This window comes from Rattus norvegicus, chromosome 2 (genome assembly GCF_021556685.1).
Source record: "Rattus norvegicus strain SHRSP/BbbUtx chromosome 2, alternate assembly SHRSP_T2T, whole genome shotgun sequence".
In the NCBI taxonomy this organism is placed as follows: Eukaryota; Metazoa; Chordata; class Mammalia; order Rodentia; family Muridae; genus Rattus; species Rattus norvegicus.
In genome coordinates this window covers 120,177,005-120,202,513 of record NC_141535.1, presented here as the reverse complement: position 1 = coordinate 120,202,513, position 25,509 = coordinate 120,177,005, and the positions used below count along the sequence as shown (strand labels likewise).

General features: G+C 48.1%; 1 protein-coding gene across 1 annotated transcript; it reads right to left on the bottom strand.

Moving 5' to 3' along the window:
• Window positions 1-1,585: 1,585 nt before the first annotated feature.
• Window positions 1,586-24,533, bottom strand: Acad9 (acyl-CoA dehydrogenase family, member 9). Its single transcript, NM_181768.2, is given in 18 exon segments — window positions 1,586-2,212; window positions 2,851-2,923; window positions 3,542-3,670; window positions 4,074-4,151; window positions 4,366-4,492; window positions 5,120-5,199; window positions 7,224-7,352; window positions 10,285-10,404; window positions 10,629-10,699; window positions 12,227-12,302; window positions 14,089-14,162; window positions 15,638-15,812; window positions 16,774-16,852; window positions 17,619-17,719; window positions 18,434-18,540; window positions 19,223-19,324; window positions 20,417-20,510; window positions 24,333-24,533. Coding segments are annotated over 18 exon segments (1,878 nt in total). The 5' UTR covers window positions 24,495-24,533; the 3' UTR covers window positions 1,586-2,111.
• Window positions 24,534-25,509: the final 976 nt, after the last annotated feature.

Below are 25,509 nucleotides of genomic sequence, written 5' to 3'. Positions count from 1 at the left end.
CACCAACCAATGAACATACACGGGCCGGTCTGTGGCACCCACACATGTGTAGCAGAGGACTGCTTTGTCTGGCTTCAGTGGGAAAGTAAGTGCTTAATTCTGTAGAAACTTGATGCCCCAGGGAAGGTAGGAGTGAGTTGGTGGGTGGGGGAGCACCCTCTCAGAAGCAAAGGGGAGGGGGAAGGGGATGGAGTGAGGAACTCATGGAGAGGGGGACTAGAAAAGGGGGGCAACATTTGGAATGTAAATAAAGAAAATAATAAAGATAATATTAAAAAGGAAATTGACGTCTGAGAGTGTACTGTTGCAGAGATAGAACTGAGAGTGCTGGCTTTGGGGTTGGATTGTGGAACTTAAGGAAGAACATTTTTGAGGAAAAAAAAATAGAAATGTTGCCAAAGAGAAGTTTAAAATTTAATGAATCAAATGACGCAGTGGAAACCATTATCAAGACCAAAGTAAAAGGAAGACCACCAGAGGTGGAGGGCAAGGGAGATGAAGACCCACATTCAAACATCTGTAAAGGAAAACAAAACAACACAAGCCAAAAAGACAAACGAGTGTGACTGAAAAGTCAAGGAGCTCTGGGTACAAGCAAAGAAGAAACTCAGGAATCCATGAAACGAAAGAAGGGGAAGAGAGAAAAGTAAAAGTTGGGAAGTTATTCAATAAAATTATAGCCAAAAGATTTTCAAGGGAAGAAGAACAAACACCAGAGGCATCTGGAACCCAAACCCATACACCATAGAGGACCTGCCATACTGCAGTCAAATAGTCCAAAGAGGAAAGCACCAGCCCTGCCCTGCCAGCCTGAGAACCACAGAAATGAGAGGAGAGAAACCTCTCCACACAGCCCTCCTCTGAGCGCTACACAGGTATGCCCTCCCTCCCCACAATGTAATGAAATAAAGGTCAATTTCCAAAAAACAAAGGAAAAAAAACCCCTGCCAATCCAGCATTCTCTAGCTAGCAAAACTATGTCACAATTAAAGGAAAATTAAGCAAATTCCTTGATAAAAAAGAATTTCTGACCACAGGCCAGCTCTACAGAAGATACTTGAAGGAATATTTCAGAAAAACAAATCTATAAGGCCTTGGGAAAGAATAAACCTTGTTACAATAACTCTAAGCAAGAGACGAAGTTAAAACAAATACTAAAATCAACAAAGTGGGAAGCGATGCTGAGTCAGACTGAGTGTTTAATGAGGACTTGTGGAGCTCGGGAGGCTACAAAGAACAAGGACTACCCGGTACTCAGCTCACAATGGGGCGGCCAGGTTAACCCCCTCCCAAGAGAACACTGCTTGAAGAGGATAAAAATAATCCACACACAAGAGCAAGCCAGCAAGCTAACAGTCCCATGCAGCACTAAGGACAGAGTTGAAAACAAGAAGTAGGAAGGGGAGCATGCTGGGATGCCAGAAAAACAGAAGGGAGGAGTTAGGATGACCAGGATACATCCTTTAGTGTACAAAACCATCAAAGAGTAAACAAACAACATTCTAGTAAGATAAATCACCTAACCAGCCCCCTGGAGTGGCCCTAACAAAGGAAGTAAAGGAGCACTACAATCCCAACCTGAAAATACCCAAGAAGAAACTTTATTGTTACAATGTTGCACCCCTCACAGTCATGGACTGAAGAACAGTCTACATGAGAAATAAAGGTGATCCTGTGTATTCCTTAAGTGATTCCTGACACAGATTGGAAACAGTCTCAAGTGAGTGGTATAGACTCAACTTCTCCGGCTTTCTTCAACACATGATTGAGAAGGAATGGCTGCTCAAATCTTAGTTCACTGTGAGCCTTGTATCTTAAAAGTGGGCCCATGTCCACTGAGATGTATCCCTGCAGTCACACACAGGAGCCATCAGCATTGATTGTTTTTCTTTCTTTCTTCAACAATTTGGTCGGTACTTCCTTCCTTGCAGGAGAAGGGATCCCTCTAGATACAGGGCCTACAGGTCAACACCTAAGTATTGCTTTTCCTCAGAGAAGAAAGGGGTAGTGTATGCAAACGACATACAGTGCACACAGATGACCCAACGTTTCTGTCTTCTGAAGAGGCTGGATTATGTTAACCTGGGCTAGGTGGGTACAGGGTTCCAGCCTCAGGATGCTCTGTCCAGAGGGTGGGCACAGATGTAGGCTCGCTTCTCAAGGATCTGCTGAGACACCTTCTTAATCTGTTCATCCAGGTTCTCTGGAGCATCTGTGAGAGCAGAAAGGCGATCCTTTTGCAATATAGTAGTACAAACAGGTCTGGGAAGTATGTTTTCACCCAGGGCAGTTCTCCACCTCAGGTCTTATGTGGGAAGGCCCTTCTTAGCAAAGGGCTCATGGAAAGACGATTTCACTACCTCCCACCACATCAGTCCTGCAGGCCAGTAGGGCTGCTGGGCTAGGCTCCATCGCTTTAGAGTATTATTACATCTCCACTAAGGGTTAACGGCCCTCCCCACCACAACTGGCAACAGGGCTAGGCTCTTCAGAATGCATTTTAAGGAGAACCTGGCTATATTTCAGAATGTGGACAAGCAGTCAAGACAGAAAAACGCCATTTCAGATAGACAAGCTGGCCTGAAGTCGCATGCTTTCCAGGGCCTAAGCTTTTAGAGAAGCCATTTCATCACCTGTACAGCATACTGCAGCTCCGAAACCCATTTTAGTAAGGGTGTGTGGCTAAAGAGACAGGTATAAGAATTGTCTCCTTCTTTGGGGACATGACCTAAACAGACAGCATCATAGCCACTTTGTGGGCAGCAGCTCTGGGAGGGAACAGAGCACCAAGTGCTCAGTATCAACACGACTGCACCTGGAGCTTTCTTTCCCACGTGCCCTCTCACTTACACTTGTCCAGCTGAGACAGGCTGAAGAGATTCTGGAAATAAGCTTCCACGCAGAACATGTTGGCCAACAGAATCTAGAGAACCAAAGTCAGAGAGGATGGCAACTAAGAACTCTGAACTCTAAGAAACCCAGCCTATTATCACCTCTTAGGCAATAAAGCCTGGCTTAGAAGGTACACAGTACCCTGCAAATACATGCTGACCAGGAGCAGGCTACTCAGGATCCCTGAGACAGCTCCTTTTTTCTGTCAGGTGGGCATCCATAGGCTAGTCTGGAAGAACCTGTGTCAAGAGCCTGGTAAACAGGAGTTGTTAGTGACTAATCTGCTTCCTCCTGCAGGGTGAGAAAAGTGGGATACTGGTAATGAATGAGGATGGGCCTGCCACTCACCTGTCTGTCTTCTGTAGGAGACTAACGGCACTAGTCATACCCCAGGAGCAGCACCAACATAGCCATACCACGGCAAACTCATCTACCCATCTCTGCAACTACCATTGGTGCTAGAGACCCTGACTCATTGTCTCTCTGGTGCACGACTCTGTAACAGACCACATGACCCAATCGACCCCTTCCTCAATTCCAGGCTTCATTAAAGCACAGTGAGATTAAGGGAGTGTTCCAGTAGGCTTGACCTTGACAGCAGCTCACTGTGGCTCTGTGTATTTCCTGTGTGGGGCCATGCAAGGCTTACCTCATGGTCGTGATTCTTGAGCCCAATTCTGATGGAGCGGCTGGCCCTTGACAGCACAGCGGTCATGCCATACAGGTTGATGAGGATGTTGGCTACCCGCTTCAACACCAGCTGTTCCTCTACAATGGTCTGAGGACAGAGGTTCAGAGTGGTGACTAATGCCGCTTTCCCTTCTCTATACTTAGGCACATGTCATGGTGTATATTTTAACAGATCTCAGAAGCGTGTCTGACATCAGAGACTGGTGCTCAGTGTGCTCAGAGTTGCTCCAGCAAGATTCCACACAGAGATTAACTCCTTGCATTCAGCCCCAGGAAGGTGCCCCCCGCAGATACTCAAAAAGCCACTCTGGTTGGAAGGTGCTAAGAACACTGAACAAACCACTTGGGGGGCTCCTCCACGGGCTGGACTGGCTAGCAGTTCCAGCCTCACGGAGGTCAAGATTTCTGTTCTAAGCCTGGCCTCGTGGCTGCTGGTCATGGGGAGTGTGTGTAGGGGAAGCAGTGCGCCATTCCTGGCCGGACCCACTCACCTTTCCAAATCGGAGTAACAGGGTCTCAACAGTCCGGCCAAAGTAATGCACATTTTCTTCCAGCTTGTTGGCACTGTCCTATCAGTGAAGGAGAGAGTTAGCACCTCTCTCTCTGATGTTCTCTTGACCCACCTAATATTCAGCCTGGAATTCCAGGGAGACAGGGCAGGGGTAGAGTGGGGCATCTGAATATTCCCAACTTTCTGGAGGATCCGAGCTGCCAGTCACAGCCTTCTGGATTGGAAATACATTGCAGCAGGGTCCCAAATGTGCGAGTGGTGGGCGTACTTACTCCAAGACTGGGGTGGACAACAGCAATATTGCTCGACAGCCCCAGGTCTACAGTTCGGCCCAGCGAGTCCCGAAGCTTCCGACCAATCGTCTCCATGACTGTGGTCACATTGCCACTTTTGAGCTCTCTGCAGGAAGTTGATAGTTTTGTGACGTGAGACCCTACAGCCAGCTCCCACTGGTCAGCAGTGTGGTGCCACAGAGCTCTGTGCTCTTCTGTGGCTGAGCCTGGGCTCTATACATGCTGGCTCTTCCCGCCTGGCAGAGGGAGGCCAGTTGTATGGCTAGCTTCCAGAGCTGATGAGTCTGCAAAACCCTAGCAGCAGCCCTTACACGGCTCTGCCAGGGATGTGACTGCTCTGCCCTGGAATGAGGGGCAGACAGGAGAAACTAGGCGCAGACTGGCCCGGTTAATGGGACATCTCTCATTCCCCAGACACTTTCTGGGTGCTTGGCAGTGTAGCCAAAGTAATAAACACTTCCAAGCAGCAGTGGGAGAGATGAGAGCTAGCCGGGGACGGGGAGACAGAGTTAAGTGTTCCCAGAGGACAATGTGACAAGGGCAATGAAGGGCAGGCTAGAGGTGTGGTCTCCAGACATTGTCACAACACCAATGCTACTGTCCTTCCTTGTGTCAGCTCTGCAGTGAGCCTTAGTGCAGGCTACTCCCCACCCACTGTTCCAAGACCGGGCAGCCTTTTCCTCTGGCCTCCTATAGGCAGGGGCCAAGGAAGACATGGGAATGCAGTACATACTTGATCCTCGAGGTCAGGATGCGTCCAGCATGCTGCAGGCCTGTCAGGGCAATGAACAACCGAAGAATCTCATTGGTTCCCTGTGGCCAGAAGTGTGAAGGTCAAAAGCGGCCCAGCAGTGCCATCTGTGACTGGTTAACTACAGCCACTACACACAGGCTGTGGCCAGGTGATGGGGATCACACAGGGAAGGAGAGTAGGGCTGACCAGATGATATGGCCTCCCTTTCCCTGGAACTTCTACCTCTCACAGGCTGTCCTGCATGGTCCACACCTTTCTCTAGGTCCCAGAATACTCAGGGAAACCAGATTTCCCAGGGTGATAAACGATACGATACCCGGGACACAAAAGTATGGAACAGATAACCCATGGCTCTCTTTTAGACCAGAATCCCCAGCAAACAATAGACAGCTGAGCAGCAGTAGCTGTAAACTCCTCATGGGACACGCCCCATTACACACACATGCATACACACACGCACAGACACACACACTCACAGACACACACACACACAGACACACACACACACACACAGTGCTTCTCAATGTAAGAGCAGTACCCAACAGGACTCCTAGACTTCTCAGACAACTTTACTATAGAACAACTGTAGGCCATTGGCCTAGGCTTGCCAGCCAGAACCATCCTGCAGTCAGCTGGACTGGCACCAAGGAGATAGAAGTTTGCCTTGGCAGGAAAACTGGGTATGGAGGATCTGGGGTATGGCCCCCGGCTCTGAACAAAGTACACCTCACATCATAACTCTCCCAACCTTCTGGGAATTACGGTCCTGAGAGCAGACCCTGCTTGACCACACCACCTTGTCAGGATCTAGAGGAACCTAGGTCTCTTCTGTAGAGTCTCTGCCAATAGAGGGCAGCCACCAGACAAACAGCTTAGACATGCCTTGCTCTTGAAAAAGCTAACCCTTCTGCTATTAGGTTGTGGCTGACTGATAAGGCAGAGATATTGGCTGGGACTAAAAGACTGAGGAGACCTTCCATTGGAGCTAGCAAGAGTCTAAGGATTCGCCTCACTGCCAGACCACACTGCAGTTCAAACCCCCTTCCTGCCTAAGTGCCCACCTCGCATGGCCATGGTGACACTGTCAAGACTTATCCATCTTGCTTGTCCCTTCCTCCCAGGAGAACACTGCACCACCACAATAATCCCTTATCAAAAGTTTCCCCAGGCTTCCAAAACCCATGTACTGGTCAAGGTCATCCACGGCCCAGCTCCTTTTCTATCTTTGCCATTCAACCGCCAACATCCAACTCCGGCACATTCTACTACCGTATCCAAATTATGAGCAGGGTGACTGATGTGTCCACAAATACTTCCTTACCCCTTGTTTACCTAGTGCTAAGCATAAAGTCCTATCTGGGTTCAGAATGTGCCACTTGCCTACTTGCCACACAAACTGCCCTGCCCCCCAAGGCAGTTCTTCTGCCAAGGGTCATCAAGTTCATCATGAGACACGAGCTCCCTTTGGGAGCTATTCCCATGCCTCCATGTGTGCTCCAGGCAGGCAGGCCCTAATGGCGTCCCAATGCCCTTCCTATGTGCTATTCTTCAACTCAATTGACCCTGCAGGTTTATACATCTATGGAAGCAATAACAAGAAACGAGAAAGGCAGGGCTGAGCGAGTCTTCCGTGGACACTACTGAGCCACCTCGATTTACTGACAGTGGCCTTATAGCCTGCAGAGGGTGAGATGGGAGTAGCAGGAGCTGGGACTGGATGCTGGGTCTCTCACACATGGGTCCAAACCTGCCCAGCCAGCATTAACTTAGCAAACTACAGGAGTCACTGGGAAGCTGAGGGCTCAGTGAGATGGGCTTTCGGGAGTGTGATGGAGGGGACTCTTTGGTCTCTCCAGTCTAAACACCCTCTACAGAGCAGGGTGGGGGGGAGGGGCACTGATATATTAGGAGGGTTCAACCAGGGGACACAGCCTGCTCTACATCACTGTAGGCCATTTCATTTCTGAACACTCAGCAGCCTCTCTTAGGACTAGGAAGGCTGGAGGGTGGGGTGTACAGGGGGTACAAGATCATCACTGAGGAAGTATACAGGGGGTACAGTCAGTCAGTAGGGGACACTTACCTCAAAAATTAGGAGAATGCGGGCATCACGTAGCATGCGCTCATAAGGGTAGTCCTTCATGTAGCCTGAGCCCCCAAGGATCTGCAGAGCCTCGCTCACACACTGCCAGGCAGCCTCAGAGCTAAACACCTGCCACAGACCCAGACAAGGTTAATCCCTGGTGGGAGCACTCCACAACCTAGTCACTCCCTCCTAAGAGCAAGACCTAAGCTATGGGGAGCAGCTGCCTGGGATGCAGTTGGAGGATGTGTGGAGAACCTGACCTCGGAACTTTCCAGGCAAGCACAGGCAGGACAGACGACACCAGCCTGTGTGCTCTATCCTAACATGACTTGCATGCCTCTCATGCCAACGCCTGGCTGTTATTCACTCAGACTTCCCCTCTTAGGAAGTATGCCCACTCTTGCCATTCTCATGTGTCTGCCATCTTGCTCTCATGACCACTGTCTACTGAGCATCCTACGATAATGACACTTGGATCTAGGGCTAGCCTGTGGACATGGGAATGAAATGGGTCTCACCCAGCACACAGCTGCCCCTCTTCCTAAGCTTAAGCTGGACCCTCATGGATTCACCACTGCCCATCTCTACAGGATGCCACTTCTTCCAGCATTTCTCTCAAGAGTTCTAGAGGTTACTTTAAAGTGGGGTTGTCATCTGTATTACAGCTTTAAAAAAAACCCTTGCTTAGCCCCACCTCCCCGCCCATTCCCATAGGTCAGCCACCAATTCCTAGAAACAATTTCTACTTGGGACCCTCAGTGGCCACTCAGGACTCGGACTCAGTGGCTCTTAGCACCAGGCAACCTACAGCCTAGAGATCCTGTCCTGAGATCCAGAGAGGGCAACAGAAACTAAGGCACAGAACACCTACCCAACAAAGGCAAGGCCAGATAGATGGCGACACCTACAATACCCCCAGGCGTAACTACAGATTCGATACGCCAGAGCAAACACGCAAACATTAACAACCGAAGCATGTCTCCAGCAGAGCCCAGGGCCCTTACGGAAGTAGACCTGAGAAATTCTAATATAGCAGAAGCATAAGACAAGGACTCTAAGGATGACACAAACAAGCCCATTAATGAAGTCATGAAAACAAACAGTGGGATAAAGGTTGAAAACAGCTCAGGACATGGAAGTAGAATCACTAAAGGAAACCCAAAGTGAAGTAAAACCGGAAATGAGTAACTCAGGAAGTCAGTCAAAAACCTCAGAGTAAGCCCTGCCAACAGAGGACCAGACATGGAGGCCAGACTCTCAGGTGTCGAAGGCAAGGTAGAAGACAAGGATAATGTTAAAGTCAAAGAAAATGTTAAATCTAAAAATCCAGGCACCGTGAAAAGATGAGATAGAGAGAGGAAGGAGAAGAAACCCAAGTCTAAGATACAGAAGATATTTTCAACAAAACAAAAGAGAACTTTGCCAACCTCAAAAAAGGACCCCAAACAGAAGCAGCAGGGAATGGATAAGTACACACACACTGCTGTTTATTTTATAGACATTTTACTTTTTGTCCTGACTATGCTTTGCTATTATAAAACTGTGCAGCAGGAGACACGTGCTATGTTCGGTACCCTGAGCTGGTTATTACAACTCCTGCAGCTTCCACAACAGTTCCAAGCGGTGCTTTTATTCCCCTACTTCATCAGTAGCCCGGAGACTAAGAGATCAAGTGGCCGGGTCTAGGTGACACGGTTAGGAGCGGGCAACTGCAGAGTGACCCAGGCTCCAGAGCTTACTGCTGCTGCTCTGATGTGATGGCCGACCAGCGTGTGCTCCTTGCAGGTCTGCCCTGACCTCAACACATTAGCAGCACCCATATCCTGGGCTCCGTCTAGGTTTAGGCGGCCCAAAATGACTGATGCCTGTGGCCTCAGAGATATAGCTTTCTACAGCCAGCACCTCCAGACTGTGTAATACCCAGCTACTTAGTACAGCCCTACTTACCACAGCCCTGCTCAGGGCTCAGGGATGAATGCAGAAGAAAGGGTACAAGAGCCAGAGGTGGTGCATGACGTGGAGGAAACAGTTTCCAGTCACAAAAGAACTGACACACACACACACACACACACACATAAACTCCCAGAGACTATGACATGGGACAAATTCCAGCACGGAGAAAGGGAAGTGGACACCCCTAGACAAGAAGTAGTTGATTGCTGCTGGGAAGGGAAAATCATTTTCTTTAATGGAATGACTCTGGGCATACTACCCACACTCCAGGGCAAGCCTGATCCAACTGACAGTAATGACCCAGAGAACAGGTCTGGCAAAAAGGTGGCTGTGCTGGAGAAGGAAGAGCAGGAAACAGCTAACACCAGAGGTGAAGGTAACTGCTGAATGCTGTGGGTCACTTGTTTAACCTGCAGGCATCCATGTGAGACACCAGCACTATTATCTTCCCTTGTTATAGCTCACAGGTAAACCTAGGAGAATCAGTGCAGCAAAGCACTGGCCATCTTGAGAAGGGACGGTCTGAGGAAGCCCGGGACAGGGATATAAACTTGGGACTATTCTGGACTCAAAGGTTGTTTTAGAACATTTCCTATGTGCGATGTTCCTAGAACATTAAGATAGAGCAGCAAAAAGGAAACTCAGGACATGGCCTAAAAGTCAACACAGTTCTTTTACAGACCAAAGAGACCAGAATCTAGCAGCCAATTTTCTAAAAGAAAATTCTGACCAAGAAGAAAGACCATTTACTCTGGGGGAAAAAATGGCATTCCTTTGCAGGAGAGCCCAGATAATTCACATGGATATGAAGTTTTGATGTCTGTGTTTTCTCCTGTGGCTACTTAGTAGGAACAATCAAAAAGAAAAGAAAATGGACACAATCCATATAGGCAAGCAGTGAGCTATCCTGTAGACTCACACTCAAGTGAGTGCCACTCTGAATCCCTTCTCCCAGCTTCACCCTAGGGCCCTGCTGGCCCAGAAAGCTGCACAGGTGCAAATCACAAGATCAAGGGCCATCAACTAACAAAAGGAAGGTGGCTGACAAGCCAAGAGTAGCAGCACAAAGGATGATCTCCCTGCACGCTCTAGTTGCTGGGATTACCTTCACCATGGCTGCCTCGATAGAGCAGTCGGGAAATCCCGGTTGGTCCAGCATCCCTGAAGTGAGGTAAGCCATACTCTCCATTACATACGCCTTCTGAGCCATGAGCGCAAACTTTTCCTGAAATGTTTAGAAGAATAAAATCAAGAAACGATTTACACATGCATAGACTTAAATAAGTCTCCTAACCTCTCTTCTGAAAAAGCCAATTATATCAGAGCCTAGCTGTCCCAGCATCAATAATGCCTGGTGCACTTGTCTTCCCATTCCCCTGCCCACAGGCACAGTACAGAGACAGCAACTGAAAGCCTCTCCCACCTGCAGCAAACCAAAGTCTACAGTACCTGAATCAGCCCAAATTCACTGAGATTCCTATTGAACTGTTTCCTCGTACAGGCATACTCAGCAGTCTGTTCTAAAGAAGAACAGAGTTGTCAAAACAAATAAAACTGGCTTTTGGTTACTGGAAAACTATTTCTAAGGGCAACATGATGACTCTTCAGCACTCAAAAGGAACTGTGAGGGTTCTGTCTTTGAAAACAGAAGCCCTAAGCCAGAGTTCCCACTTTCAAAGCTGGTTGGAGATGGAATTCTCAGGCCTCATGGGTCCACAGGCAGCAGGCAAAAAGGTTAAGAACACAGAATGCTGAGTCAGTTGTGAGGGTGTGGAAGGAAACACTGCCTCCCTCACAGTACCCACCTCTCAGGAATGCTGGGAAGGTAAAGGGGGTGGATGGCTGGAGGCATGTAGCACAAATCAGGGTGCACAGGGCATCCAAGTAGGCCATGGGAGTGGGCTCACAGAGTACTACAGTACGGGGAGTATCTCCACATCAAAGCTCTGCTGGGGCCTCACTCTGTGCACGGCTGTTGACAGTGCTGGGTTCTACTTGCCGGGAGGGACACCCAGCTGTCTACTCTCATCCTTAGCTCTGCCTGCAAATGTTTTCCAAATCCTTCCTCTGGTGTGGTCCAGCTGTTGCTGGTCCCCATCTGCTCCGATGCCCATGTCTCTAGATGGCGAGGAGCCTCACTGATGAGAGCCACAGGCATGTTCAAAGGAGCCTGACCCTAGCAGGCAGGTTTACCTTCAGGTCACGATGCACAGGCTTGTGTAACCACCACTCTCTTTGGACCTTAGTTTCTCTACTAATCAAATAGAGAGAAGAACCCAAATGCATGCCTACATTGTTGTAAGCTCCAACAGGCGTGGATTCACAGGGCTGGTTATTCCAGCACTTCAGACCTACAGCTATGTCCAAGGAGCCCTGTGGCTCTAATGGGATCAGAGCTAATGTTTTCTTTCACTCATGGAACAAAGTTCACTAAACAGTCATATTTGTCATGGACAAAGCAGCAACCCTTTATGCTCTGACAGATGCCTGACTAGTGTTGAAAATATACACAGCCTCTGGGGAAGGAGTACATTTGGTCTACATCAAGGGTCAGGTGCTAACTTGAGCTGTCTGTCCAAGTGGTGAAGCTCGCTCAGACTTGCCCACCCAGTGGGAGTGGCGAGACAGTCTCAGGTGCAGCAGAGGGCTCCTGCTCCTGACTTCCCTACTGTGATTGGTCTTTGGCGTCAACCTGAATGGCTTTAGAATCACAAGTCTCTATACTAGGAGACACCTCTTGGCATGTTTGTGAGGGGGTTTTCAGAGATGTTTAACTGAGGAGGGAAGAGCCACCCTGAATATGGAGCCCATCAGCTGAGGCTCCAAACCAAATAAAAGAGGAGAAAGCTGTGGGAGACCAACACCCATTCTTTCTGCTTCCTGACTTCACACACAACGTGACCACCTTCCTCATATCCTAGCAGCCACAGCCAGAGATGCTTTCTAGCTGCACCTTGCCAAGATAGTCTATGCATTCAAACTGGGAGCAAAATCAACCTCCCTTTCTAAAGTTTTGTAGAGAATTTTGTCACAGCAGTGACACATACCAATCAGTTTCTTGAGCATCCCGGCCACAGCACTGCCCATGCTGAATCGTCCACTGTTGAGGATGTTCATAGCCACCTGTAGGGAGAGTGGAAAAGGTGGAGAGACACTGAAGGAGGCTGAGGGAGCCAGCCATACCAGTTTTCATGAAAGCAAAAGCAAGTGTGTACATATTCCATGCCAGCATGCAGACCGAGTTAATCCCCTGCCAGTTTTCAAGCCAGAAGTAAGCAGTTCTAACTCTTGACTTGGGTGGCTTCGGTACTGTTGTGCATTTCCATCAGCATCACTGGCCTCTGACTGCAAGTCATTGCCCACACTCTAAATGCACCCGTCAGCCGGCAGTCCTCGAGCAGGTGCAAGAACAGAAACGCAACTGGGCTGAGTGCTGTGAGCAGCGAGAACGCTGCGGTGGACTGCAGGAACAGCATGCATGCTGTGCAGACAAAGCGGCTGAGCTTCAGCGTGGGGTCATGGCTTTCTCCAGACTCCAGCCAGCACACACGTGGCAGGCAAACACAGAGGTGGCCCTAGTGACTGCTGCCAGCTACATACTATCTGGCTTTGCCAGCCCCCCCTTTCCTCGCCCTGCATTCTGACCCACTATAGTCAACAGCTGGGAGCCACACAGGCTGCGCTACCTCATCCAGTCTCAGGGGTTCTCCTCACCACCAGCGAGTCCAACTGAAGAACCTGAGGGAAGCCTCAGGCTTAATTTTACAAATGGACAGCATCCAAGTGTTGGTAAAGATGTAGAACCTAATTCACGATAACCACTGTGGAAAAAGTTCTTCAACAAAGTACCATTCTATTCTATTACAGGCTAACCATGATGGAAATCCACAACTGTGTTACTGACACTGGCCCCCAAGTGACAACCTAGCCTAATGAACAGATGAGCAAGACGTGGCTTGCCAACACAGGAGAACATCATCTACCCACTCAAAAGAGTGAAACAGTGACTCATGCTGTGACACGGAGGATGGCTTGAGAATATGACGTGAAAGCAGCGGGTCACGAACACACTGTATACGGTTCCGTCATGTAATGTTCATCATACGCAGACCCAAGGAAGCACAAAAGCAATCAGCAGTTGCCAAGCACGGGGTAGAATAGGAAGCACAGCACTTCTGGAATCAGAAGTGATGATGGCACAAAGGAATATTAAAAATGTGTATGTTAAATGTCACACAAACTATTTCTCGATAACATATAAATGTGGGGCTGGTGAGATGGCTCAGTGGCTATGGCCACTTGCTGCTCTCACAGAATACTCAGGTTGTTCCCAACACCCACACGGTGGCTCACAAACAGCCTGTACTCCAGCTCCAGAGATCAGATGCCTTCCTCTGGTCTCTGCAAGGCGCCAAGCACACATGCAATGCACATGTATAAATCTAGACACCCACGCATATACGTAAAATAGAAAGAAATGTGGCTGAATAGGGTAGCATAGGATTGGGAGTAAGAGGAGGGGGGACGGTAGAGCCAGGTGGGTTTCTGGCCAGTGTGGTCTACACAGTGAGTTCCAGGCCAGTCAGAACTACTTGGTGAGACCCTATCCTGCTAGAAAAATAAATCTTTAAAACACAAACCTGACTATAGGGGAAGGCTTAGGGTTTGTGGAACCTGAACTTCTCAAGACCACTAGCCTGTTTTTCACACTTGCTAGAGAGAGGAACCCCATTCCTCACTCAAGAAAAGGAGGTCTCCAAGGGGAACAAAGACTCCTCATCCTCACCAGACTCCCTCCTCTAAGAGCAAGCCATCCTAGCCAAGGCCACAGGTAGCTAGGAGGTAGGGCAGACAATGAGACTCATGTGTGAGATGGCACAGCACCTACATTAGACTGCCTGCAACTTACCTTAAAGCCACCCCCAACTTCTCCAAGGACATTCTCCACCGGCACTCTGGTATTTTCAAAATGGACTTCACATGCTAAAATACAAGGAATTTAAAGATCATGATAAACTCAAACTGCTCCGGTCTGGACCACGGGCCTGTGGCTGACTGGCTAACACACTCACTTAGCATCGGAAAGAACAGCGAAGAAAGGCTGCTCCTGCCTTCACAGCACAAGGACATGTCAGCATGGTCAGTGCTATGGTGAAATAACTAGCTCCATACAGAGAGGGAGGGAGCTGAAGGGAGGCTGTCACTTTCTGAAAGACCATGACAGACTCTTCTAAGGTGACATTTAACAGAAGCTGAAAGGACCAAAATAGCCAGACAGAAAAGCAGATGGAGAGTACCTGCGTTTCCTCAGACCTTAGGATCTACGGGATTCGTTTTAACAGACCCATACTCATGTACTGTAGCACAGCATCTTCCCAGCTCAGGGTGGGGTGTTAACAGACGAGGTGTGGACAGCCTGACATGAACAGACACAACTACCTCAACCCAATTCACCAACATCCTTCAGGCTGAAGCAGGCATCCCCAGACCATAAGAAATAAAATTCCACTGCTATAAGCTAAATCCTAAGGTGATACCGTAGCCAGGGACATCCAGCCACCCTGAAAGGAAGGCTGACTCCATTGCTCAGCATGAGTGAAACAATGAGAAGAACCCAGGATGAGGGCTGAGCATGCCCTCTGCACAGCATTCCCTGTAGCACTGCGTAGATGCTTATTACACAAACAATGCAAGTCCTGGCATGTTAAACCAGAGACAGAGACTCAGGATAAGGAAGGCTGGGGTTCAAGGGACAGTCGTAGGGGCGGAATGCCATGAAGCGTTCTACTAGTCATATTTAAGGGCTGGGTATGTGGGCTAGAGGACCTGGGCATTTCTTCAGAGTACTATGTACGGGGCACACCCGCCTTCCTCTCTCACTTCATATTCATGAACCGTCTTTTGGGGTCCTGCATGCTGCTGGGGCACCAGCCTCCCGGCTGTTAGCAGGTGAATGACACTACTCAATGTTCAGCTGCAAAGACACAGGGTGCCCAGCTGTGGGGCCTGACATGCCACTCTACACCGAGAGACTAGTATAAGAACATTATGGCCAGACCGGGTGAGCTGAGGGAACAAATAGGACACCAGCGTCCACTGAAGCAAGGGCTGACCAAGGAATGAAAGGTGGACAGTAGGAAGAAAGAAAAGGGATTCCAGGAAAGAAAGATGTGGTAGCCTGCCATGGGCTGTGTGCCTGTGTGGCTGTGTAATATGCATTCCTGCCACTACCGAGGCTGGGATTTCAGCTGCCTTCACTCACCTGGAGTCGGCAGCGCGAACTGCACCAAGGAGCATGGGTTGTGATTCTTAATTTGATGTTACTAAAGTGCAAAACTAAAACCATGAGCAACGAAGTGCCCTTCACCTTTGTAGCAGGTCAGAGTGGCCAGAGGCCTGCCTTTCAAGTCTCTGTGCCACCCACACCCATGCACAAGCACATCTGCCATACTACTTACTGTTGGAGCCTCGAATGCCTAATTTATCTTCAGGTTTCCCATTAGTGATTCCACCAAAGTCTCGTTCTACTATGAATGCGGTCATTTTGTCTTTTATCGAACCATCAGAATCAACCACCTCAGTTTTTGCAAACACAGTAAAAATATTGGCCAGTCCTCCATTAGTGATCCAAACCTGAGGAAAACACAAGAGATCTGTGGAGATCCCTCAGCTCTATCCAACACTGAGCTTCAGGCCAGACATGCAGAGTACTTCACACCGGGCTGGACATGGTCAATCTCCATACCAGCCAAGCCTGTGTGAAAGAGCACACTGTGTGAGCAAGTCTCTGCAGAGCGGGATGCTCCAGGAAGCCAGTGCTAGGGCAGGAGTGGAGACCAGCTGATGACCCAACACAGCCTCTGAGCATCTGCACCAGAGATCCCTTCACTACCAGGCCACTGACAGATTAAAGGAAGAAGTCTTCCTGTCATTGCTTCAGAAATATAAGCGCACAAACTTTATAGACTGTATTTCCTTACTAAGTAAACAAGTGAAAATGGGGCATGAGTAATAGAGAGGGTGCTCAGTGGACCATGACAGATGGGAACTGTTTACTTTTGATTTAAGGAAAACGGATCAAGGGCAAAGGGTAAGAGGTGAGCAGGGAAAGGCAAACGCTAACGCGATAAGGAGATATTACTGTCCTTTCTCCCACTTGCTAATGGCTTCACTGTACTCTATTTTTAAGCAATCCTTGATTAAATCTCAAAGATACCATCCAGAGGTGGTGACGTCCAAAGAAATACTACCAGTGTGAGGTATGTAACCCCTCCGGCTGGGTGCCTGGGTCATGCAAGTGCACGGACTATACTTTGCCTCTTTGAAATCTTGCGTAATAGAAACTGAAAATGCACGCACAAAAGCAACTGTGAACCAAGGAGGCTGTGTCGATAAGACCGCCTTGCTCCAATTCAGGCTCTGCCACTCGAAGGACTTAGGCCGACCACTGTGCTCTGCCTCAGGCTGTCCTGAGACAGGAGTGGCACACACCCAGTGTGATGTGCACATGTCTTGGCCTCTGGTGTGCAGAACGTAGACACAGAGGCAGTGAGGACTGACTAAACCTGACAGGGCAATGAGGACAGGGCTGTACCTTGGAGCCATTGAGAACAAAGTACTTCTTATCTTCACTTAACGTAGCTCTGGTCTGGATGGAGGCAGCATCACTCCCACTGCAGAGACGGAAAGACAGGACTGAGGGAGAGCAAGCCCGGGAGTAAGCATAGAATGGGTCCGAGGGCTTGGATCTAAAGACAGCCCTTAAATACTGAGTCACACAAAACCAGGTCTGTTCATTTCAAAGCTGATGCTTGAACTAGGGAAGTGGTCCACTTCTGGAAGCAGATGGGCACATCCAGTAAAATGTGTAAGGTTTGTGTGGATAACGAGTAAAAAGTGGTAGTGAACAGTGTGGTCTGAACCCAACATGGGAACATGAGCTCCCCAAAGCTTACCAAGAGCTTCTGGGTGTGATCAGGCCACAACATGAGACAGCCTGTTCCAGAATTTCAAACACAGGGAATTAAGATTAAACGAGGTGCCAGTTGGACTTGCATCGGTCTTGTCCAGGCCTGCCTCGTCCTTGCCCTGTGACCGTGGACTGATTACAACATCACTGCAGCTAATCTGCATCATCAGCTCCTAATCTGAAAACGTGCACTCACCACCCACCCCATGTGTTCTGCAAGCCTGGCAGAGGTGTGAACGCATCCCTGAGTGTCAGGAGGCTTGTGAACCGCAGACACTGGCTTAGTAGATGCTGCAGGGCTGTCATCTGTACATCTCAGTGAGTCAGAGGTAGGTAATTATCCTATCAGAGGGTGTTGACTCTGAAGGCTTCAGAGATGAGGATATACAAGCCATGTACCCCACACAAGCTCCACGTCCAGGCAGCCTGGAAGGTGCTAAGTATACACACGATGTTTTGAAGAGACAGACCTGGCTGGCTCCGTTAGGCAGAAGGCTGCGATGTGTTCCCCAGACGACAGTTTGGGCAGATACTTGGCCTTCTGCTCCTCATTGCCGACCAGGATAATCCCCTAAATGAAACACACAGACCGACTGAAGATGAGAGTGAGATGCATTTATGAGGCAGCCCCTTCTGGTGATAATTATTTCCTTTACTCAAGAGAAGACAGGGTGAGTTCAGAGCCAGCATCCTCAGACAGAACTTAGGAGGCCAACCTACTGAGGGAAGACCTTACACAATGGGCAGGCAGACACAGTGGTAGCTTTGAAGTCCACATCTAGGACTGCCATCCCTGGCTATTCCAGGGCAGTCCTGGGTGACCTGGGGTCAGATGACTCTTTTCTGAGTCTCCACCTCACCAGGTTGGCTTGGATGACAGCATGTGCATACACGGGGGTGCTAGGACTATACACAGTACAGACATGCCCATTCCAAAGCTGTGCTCTTCAACCCCAACCCTGTTGCTAAGTAACTACAGTCTGGAGACTCAACTGTGGGCTTCGATGCCAGACATGGAATCCAATTACCTGCCTTCCACCTGTACACAGCAGAGATGTATGCATCTAATGTGTGCCTTTGAAGCTGCCTTAAAGCAAAGTTGAGGGAGCAAGTAAGGTATATATAAAGATGGGACACCTCAGGGAAGGATTCATCTCCAAACACAGCACTAACCTTTGTCTCAAAGGGCTGGACTTCCCCTCCAGACCCCGAGCTGTAAAGTCCATTTATGTCACACAAACAGTCTTGTCTCCTACTCCCCCAAATGCAGCTCCAGACAACTGACCTTGAGGCCGATAGCCTGGTGTGCTGCCAGGGTCACTGTGATGGACGCATCCGTGCTGATGATCTCCCCAAGCCGGGCATACATGGTGTTGGAGAGGCCCAGGCCACCTAAGATAGACAGACAGACAGATAGACAGACAAGTCTAGCTGCTTCTCTTGGCTGAGGAAAAGGTATCCATTTTATTTTCCTAATTTCAAAGCAACAGTAGTTTTGTTTTAATTTTTAAAAGTTAACAATCCACAGAATGGCACAATGAAACGTCACCTATACCTTACTCAGCACTTCTGTGCACACCCTCAGATTCCTTCCAGGCAGGAAACACAGAGGAAGCTGAACTGTTAACACAGACACCTACACAGACAGCAGGTCTCTGAGTGTGCTGCCAGTCCCTGTTCTAGGATTCCAACCCAGACGGCCAGGCCAAGGCTCTTCTGCTGTGGCACTGGACTCTTGGGTGCTCGTTTCCTGCCGTGCAGGCTGCCCTGTGCACGGTTTCACCTAGGGCTCCAGATCTGGCTGTGCTGTGGACTTATCCTGTCTGTATACACGAGGGCCCACCTTCTGCTGTACTTCAGTATCTGGCAACACAGACAGGTAAGGAACCATGAAAACCTCCCATTTGCTACAGTAATGGCATCACTTGGGTGTGGCAGGAAAATGCCCCACAGAGCACATCTGGAAGACTGGATTTAAAGACCATGACTCCTAAACAAGAAGCCTTTATGCACCCATGGGAAGCACCTGCTGAAGAGCCAGCCCACCAGGTGGGTGGCCACTGTGCTGACTCACCATATTCTTCTGGGACCTGAATGCCAAAAAGTCCCAGGCTCTTCAACTTCGCTAAGGTGTCAGCTGGGATTTTTCCCTCCTGGTCAATTTTTCGAGAGTCCACTGACAAAAACAAGTTATCTTGATTAAGCAAGTAAAAATAAGTAAGATAAGTTCGTGTTTAATAAAAGTATACAGAATGGTTTTTTTAAGAGTATACTCATCACTGGTAGAAAATGTCTAAAACCCGAAGTTGTTTAGTCAGGCTCCCTCGGCATGTTGTTGATTTTATGTAATTAAGTATGTAAGAACTGTATTCTTAGGTGACTAGTGCTAAGTGTTTCTCCTAGTTTAGGTGCTAGTCACCAGGTTCACGTAAAGTAGCAGTGTATCATGCATGTACTTCTATGATGCAGATTCCTGGAGACATGCTCTCTATGATGGCTCATCTTGTCAGCTGGTTTTAGAATGATTTAGGAACCAAACCTTTGGTGTGACTTTGAGGGAGTTTCCAGAGATGTTTATCTTTAAAAAGACAGTGTGAGAATCTTCACTATCTCACGGAATCTGTATCTTCATGACTGTACACACACAACGGCACTGTCTGTGAACACGCACGCACACACACAGGCTCACACTCACACACACACAGATGACACACGCACTCTCTCACACACACGCACCAGTATACACTAAGCTTTGAGAACTCTGAGTGAAGACAGCAGGCTTGTATTGATAGCAATATCCTGTTTGTGCTGTTAAAGGAGCTATCCAAGATGTCACCACTGTGACAAATGGGAAATGCAGACGGTCCCCGAGAAAATACTGGGCCCCAGACCGTGAATGGTCCCTAAAACAGCCGGTACAAAGAAGCTGGCGTGAGCCTTAGGAACATGCATATCATCCTCAGGCATGCAATTAGCAAGTCTGGACCACCTGGCCTCAGCGATTTTCATCTTTTCTAGTTATTCACTTTATCATGTCGTTTGCAAGTTTTAGCCTGAGGCAACACAGAAACATTTAAAAGAGGCTGTACACCAGGAGGACCAAATTAGTATCTTTTAAGTAGGCAGAAATGAGTGATGCCTGCAGGTCCCGCTATGAGCAGAACTATGTGTAACCTAGTAATGACACTAGGAGCTGCTTCTGTCTACAGTGCTTCCAGTGTGTGCAATCTTGTAATGCAAGACAGCAATGAGAGAAAACCATACATACCTTCTTCATTAAAGAATTTTTCCAACGGTCCCACAAACTGATTGATTTCACTAAGCTCTTCTTGACTAACCTCTGGAAATGGGAAAACTCCTTTCTAAAAATGAAAAACATGGATGACAAATTTAATTTTCAGCAACTACTCATTATTGTGTTTATCACAAAGGAAAGAGGGGAAATGGTCCTGGGAAGGAGGCAGAAAGGTGACTTCCCACAAAACCTCAGGTATGGGTCTTAGCTTAGATGCTATCTATAGCTATTTTCCTCCCCATGCAGGTGGGCTGAACCCCAATCTTCAACAGTTTCCTTATCAATACCAAGCGGCAGAGTGTGCCCCATAAGAACCTAGGATTACATTTAGGTGTGTGGAGCCATCAGACTCCAGCAGCACTTGCACTTTCTCACCCACAATGTGCAGGTCACATTCTCTCAAGGTCCTTTTGAGACTTGTAGGAGAGAACAGATACGAGGCTTCCTCACTAAAATGGACCCCAGTCTTTATGTGAGCTCAGATGGTCCCAATGGTAAGAATATATGTTAATCATCCTGTGTGTCTCTGTTTGGGCAGCTGTTTCTTGTGTTGTGGATACTGGCTTCCTGTGCTGAGCATGTGAGGTAGCAGGGTCACAGGAGAAGAATCAACCTGAGCCTAGCTGCTCTATATGTGCGTGACTGGCTTTGAGCAACTTATATGTCCTCTATTGGTGTGTTTTTTCCTATATAATCCTGTTCATCAGAAAAAGTAGCTGTGAGAATCAGAAAGGACATACTTAGGTCCTGAAACATGAAGTAACCATGCCTGTGTAAGATTCCAGCTCTTCTCATGTCCACTCTTCTCCTGGAGAATGACTTGGCTTCTAATCACTAGCGGACAACTTGCCAGGTTTCCCTGCTGGCCTTTGAAATCATCCCATAAGGCTCGAGGACCTGTGGCCCTCTGAGTTCTAGCTACTCCTCTAGCTGCTTGGGATAGGGTGTATATTTGGAGCCAGGGCTGCTGAACAGGGACAAAGCACAAGTTTCCAGGCTCAGGAGCCCCCCTATCTCCTTGGTCCTCTCATTAAGGGGAGCCTTCAATTGTCCCTACCCTGTCCTATTACTCACTCTCCTGACTTCTCTACATTAGCACTGTTCCAGAATCTATTTGCTCCTCTCTAGCCCAAGGACAAGAGGTTTATGGGTCTCTATCTAAAAAGAGACAAGTGACTTAAGAGACTATGCTGCTATGCACCAGACTCTGTTGAGGCAGACTAAAAGGGAAACACAGTTCCTTTTGGCACTCTGAGCCTCTTAGAACAAGGCTGCCCACTTTGTGGAGAGGAAGGGCTCAAACCACCACCACTCCATCTCCTTCACAACCTCTCTGGTCACCTAGTCTGGGTGAAATGGCTGTATGAGAGGAAGGTAATGTCAATCCCAGAGGGCAAACTGGGCAAGACCAGACAGCCTGGCAAGTAGCTGATATACAGACAGACTTGAAGGGTAAAAACTTCAGGGCCCAGGCACAGGGAGGCACACTTTTAATCCCCGCACTTGGAAGACAAAGGCAAGTGGACTCCTGTGAGTTCAAGCTAGCCTGGTCTACACAGCAAGTTCCAGGCCAGCCAAGGCTACACCATCACGACCCAGCTCAAAAACAACAACAACAACCCAAATACAATCTCCCAAAACAGAACAAAACCCAACAAAACTAAAACAAAAAATATCAGGGGAGATGCTGGGGGGACTAGAAGGAAAATATCCTCTAGCTAAATGACAAAAACTGAATGATGCACAGCGTGGGTGAGGAGTGTGATATCAATTAGCATCTTTCAAGCTGATAAAGCAACAGAACCTGTTATTCAAGTAATCCTACAGCAGAAGCCAATTATATAAGCCAAGGGGCTGTAACTAAGTCTGCTAACGCCCCACAAACCTCACCCATTCAACCTCCCACTTGCCCCTGTGGCAGCCTCGGGTCCAACTAAGTGTATAAGTCAGCCGCTGGCATGGATAAGTGGGGTACTCTCCACTCAGACTCCTGAGTACCATGGCCACTGTCCTAATCAAGGCCCAGAATTGCCTAAGAGCTGGAGTTTGCCCAATCTAGGAAGTAGCAGTGAAGTTAAAAGTAGTCAGATCTGAATATAACTTGAAGACAGACAAAGGTTTACCTACTATAAGAGTCAAAGTGACAATGAGAATAAGAAGAATCAAAGCTGTCACTGGGGAATGTATTGAAAAGGTTGCATCACAGAGTAGCCATTATCTATGGTAAACGGGCTGCTGGGAGAAGCAGGACTGGGTGGGACCCAGGAGAGATGGTCACATATACTTATTAAAGATGTGTATTAGACAGCTAGGAGGAGATGTGGAGCAGAAAGGCAGACACAAGTCTGGAGTTAAGGGAAGAACTCAAGTTGAAAAATCAATCAGAGTCATAAGAATAGAGGTGTCATTTAAAGCTAAGACATTGAATTAGGTTATCAAGGTGCTGGTCATACTAAAAAGAGAGAGGCCCACAGGCCTGAACTTCAGCATTGCCAAAAGTAGCGCACAATTGCAATCTAGTTCTCAGGAAGGAGGGCAGAGGCAGAAGGATCTGGAGTCCCAGGGAGACTGTCTCAAAACAAGCAATCAACACAATGGCCACCCCCACATTTAAAAGAGGGGGGGAAAGGGAGGAGGAGAACAATAAGGACAATGACACTCCCTCTGACTTCAACTGTGCTACCAGAGACACTGGCCAAGGTCACAGGTTGAGAAAACAAGAAACTAATAAAGGAGATAAAAGAGAAAACTTTTTTTTCTCCAGAAACCTCAGGACTGGAGTGTGTTCAGAACAGACATTAAGTACTTATCTGCATTAGCTACCAAAGATGGGTGGGGTGGGAATAGGAATGAGAACTGATTACTCAGATCTGACAATGTGGAGACTACTGGCCATTGGGCCAAAGCCAAAGGGCACAGGTTCAAGATGCAGAATTATCCTTGAATAGTGAGAAAGTTGAGTTCTAATAACCAGGTCAGCCTCGATAGGGATGGATGGCTCAGAATAGTAGGGGAAAGTAGACGACATCAGAGGGCAGCTGACCACTGGGATTCCCACTAACTACAGAAATGTAAAACTTGAAGCAAAGCTAATGGGTGATGAAGGGTAGACTTAAAGACTGAAGGGGGATAAGGATGGCCGCTCTCTTCCTCCTGCTTTCGAAAGGCACAAGAAGCCAAGACGCAGGGCCCTCGACCCCAGGGTGGGGGGTAAAATGGTTCCTTTGCAGCAGGGCAGCCACACTTAGCCCAAGTCTTGACTTCTGCTTTAATGAAGTCAATCAGACATTATGAGAAAACTGTTCTTGAGAGAATATACCTAAAGAGTCAAATTCACTGCCAAGCCTTCTCACTCTTAATGTGATAGGTGCATTATGGCCTCAAGATTGCTCCAAGGTAGGTTGTAGATCTCTGAAAAGAGGAAAGGAACCTTGGAGTGAGTCGGAGCTGAAGGGAGGCCAGAGAAGCGGCACAGAATGAGCTGTTTCGAAATAATAATGTGAATAAAAATAATACATCATGGAAGAAGAAGAAAAAAAGATATCATATTTCCTTGCCGGAGCAGAGGGATGTCTTCATAATCATCTCTTCAATGATTCCCCAAACTTCCCTCACAAGAAACAGCGGGAAAGGCAAGTGTGATGGAGCTCTGTAAACCTAAACTCTGGAGACCGAGGCAGGAGAACCACTATTCAAGTCATGCCTGGCTGCAGAGTGATGGGCTACTTAATGAGATCCTGTCTCAAAACAAAAACTACTGTGACACTACTTAAGCTACATTCCGAGCTGTTTGCCTTTTAAAGACTCAGATAACGTTCCATCCAACTCCGGTCAGGTACCAAGGAAAGGTGGGAGCAGAGAACACCGGCAGCCCCGACTTGCCGCTTACCTGCTGGATGTGACCCAGGAAGAGCTCCTTGGCGAACGAGCAGCTCTGCAGACTGGTGTGCAATGTGCGGCGCCTCTCCGTGAAGACCCTCAGCACGCGGGAAGCTCGCGCCGCAGCTGCCGCCGCAGTCGCCCCACGCGAGAACAGTACATAGCCAGACATGCTTGCTATTCTTGACTTCAGACTTCAAGTCACTGGAAGCACCGCCGCGCCTCCTAATGACGCAAATCACCCGCGTCCCAGGAGTCCTCAGCCAGCCGGGTACCCAAGGTCTCTCCCTGCGGAGCTCCGCAACCGGAAGCTAGCTCGCACTTCCTGATGACGCACGGCCTGCTGCGCCTGGTGATGGCTCCTGAGCACATCTTGAGGAAACCTTGATCAAGCTGTTGGACAGGTCGTTACGGAATATGTTTAAAATGCCTCCGCGCCAAGCATTGCTGTATGTAATGTCTGAGTATGTAATTTAGAAATTGTATTTTTTTTACTCATCCGAAAAAGCTAGGGTTGGGGATTTAGCTCAGTGGTAGAGCGCTTGCTTAGGAAGCGCAAGGCCCTGGGTTCGGTCCCCAGCTCCGAAAAAAAAAAAAGAACCAAAAAAAAAAAAAAAAAAAAAAAAAAAAAAAAAAAGAAAAAGCTAGGAATAGGATTTTTTTTTTTTTTGGTATTCTTTCTTGTTGTACTTTTGTCAGTAAGGAAACGAAACTATTCAGAAGTCAAGTTGCAAAACTTCTACCTGGGCTCCCAAAACATGGTCCTTGAGCCTGTGTGCTATTCTCAACACATCCCCTAAGTAGCAGAATAGATTTCGGCAAATAAACCTAGAAACACAGCTTTTGTTATTCTCCTCTCACTTGATATAGGACTTTGAATATTGCTAAATGGGTATAACAAAACAAGGGCTCCATTTTACTAACCCACTTCTACCTAGTTCTATTAAATGTGTGAGTGGAGTGGTATCATTTTGTATGCAAGATTGCATGAAGCACTAACATACTGTTTCGTCCTTTCCTGAATCTGCCACTCCCTGTGTGTGCACCAGCTAATCTGGCCCCTACTGGCCAGTCTTCAGCGCTTGCTTTGTCCTTCCCTATGAAACTATAAATACCGTGTGTGTGTGTGTGTGTGTGTGTGTGTGTGTGTGTGTGTGTGTGTGTAAGTGAACCATGTGTTGAAGAAG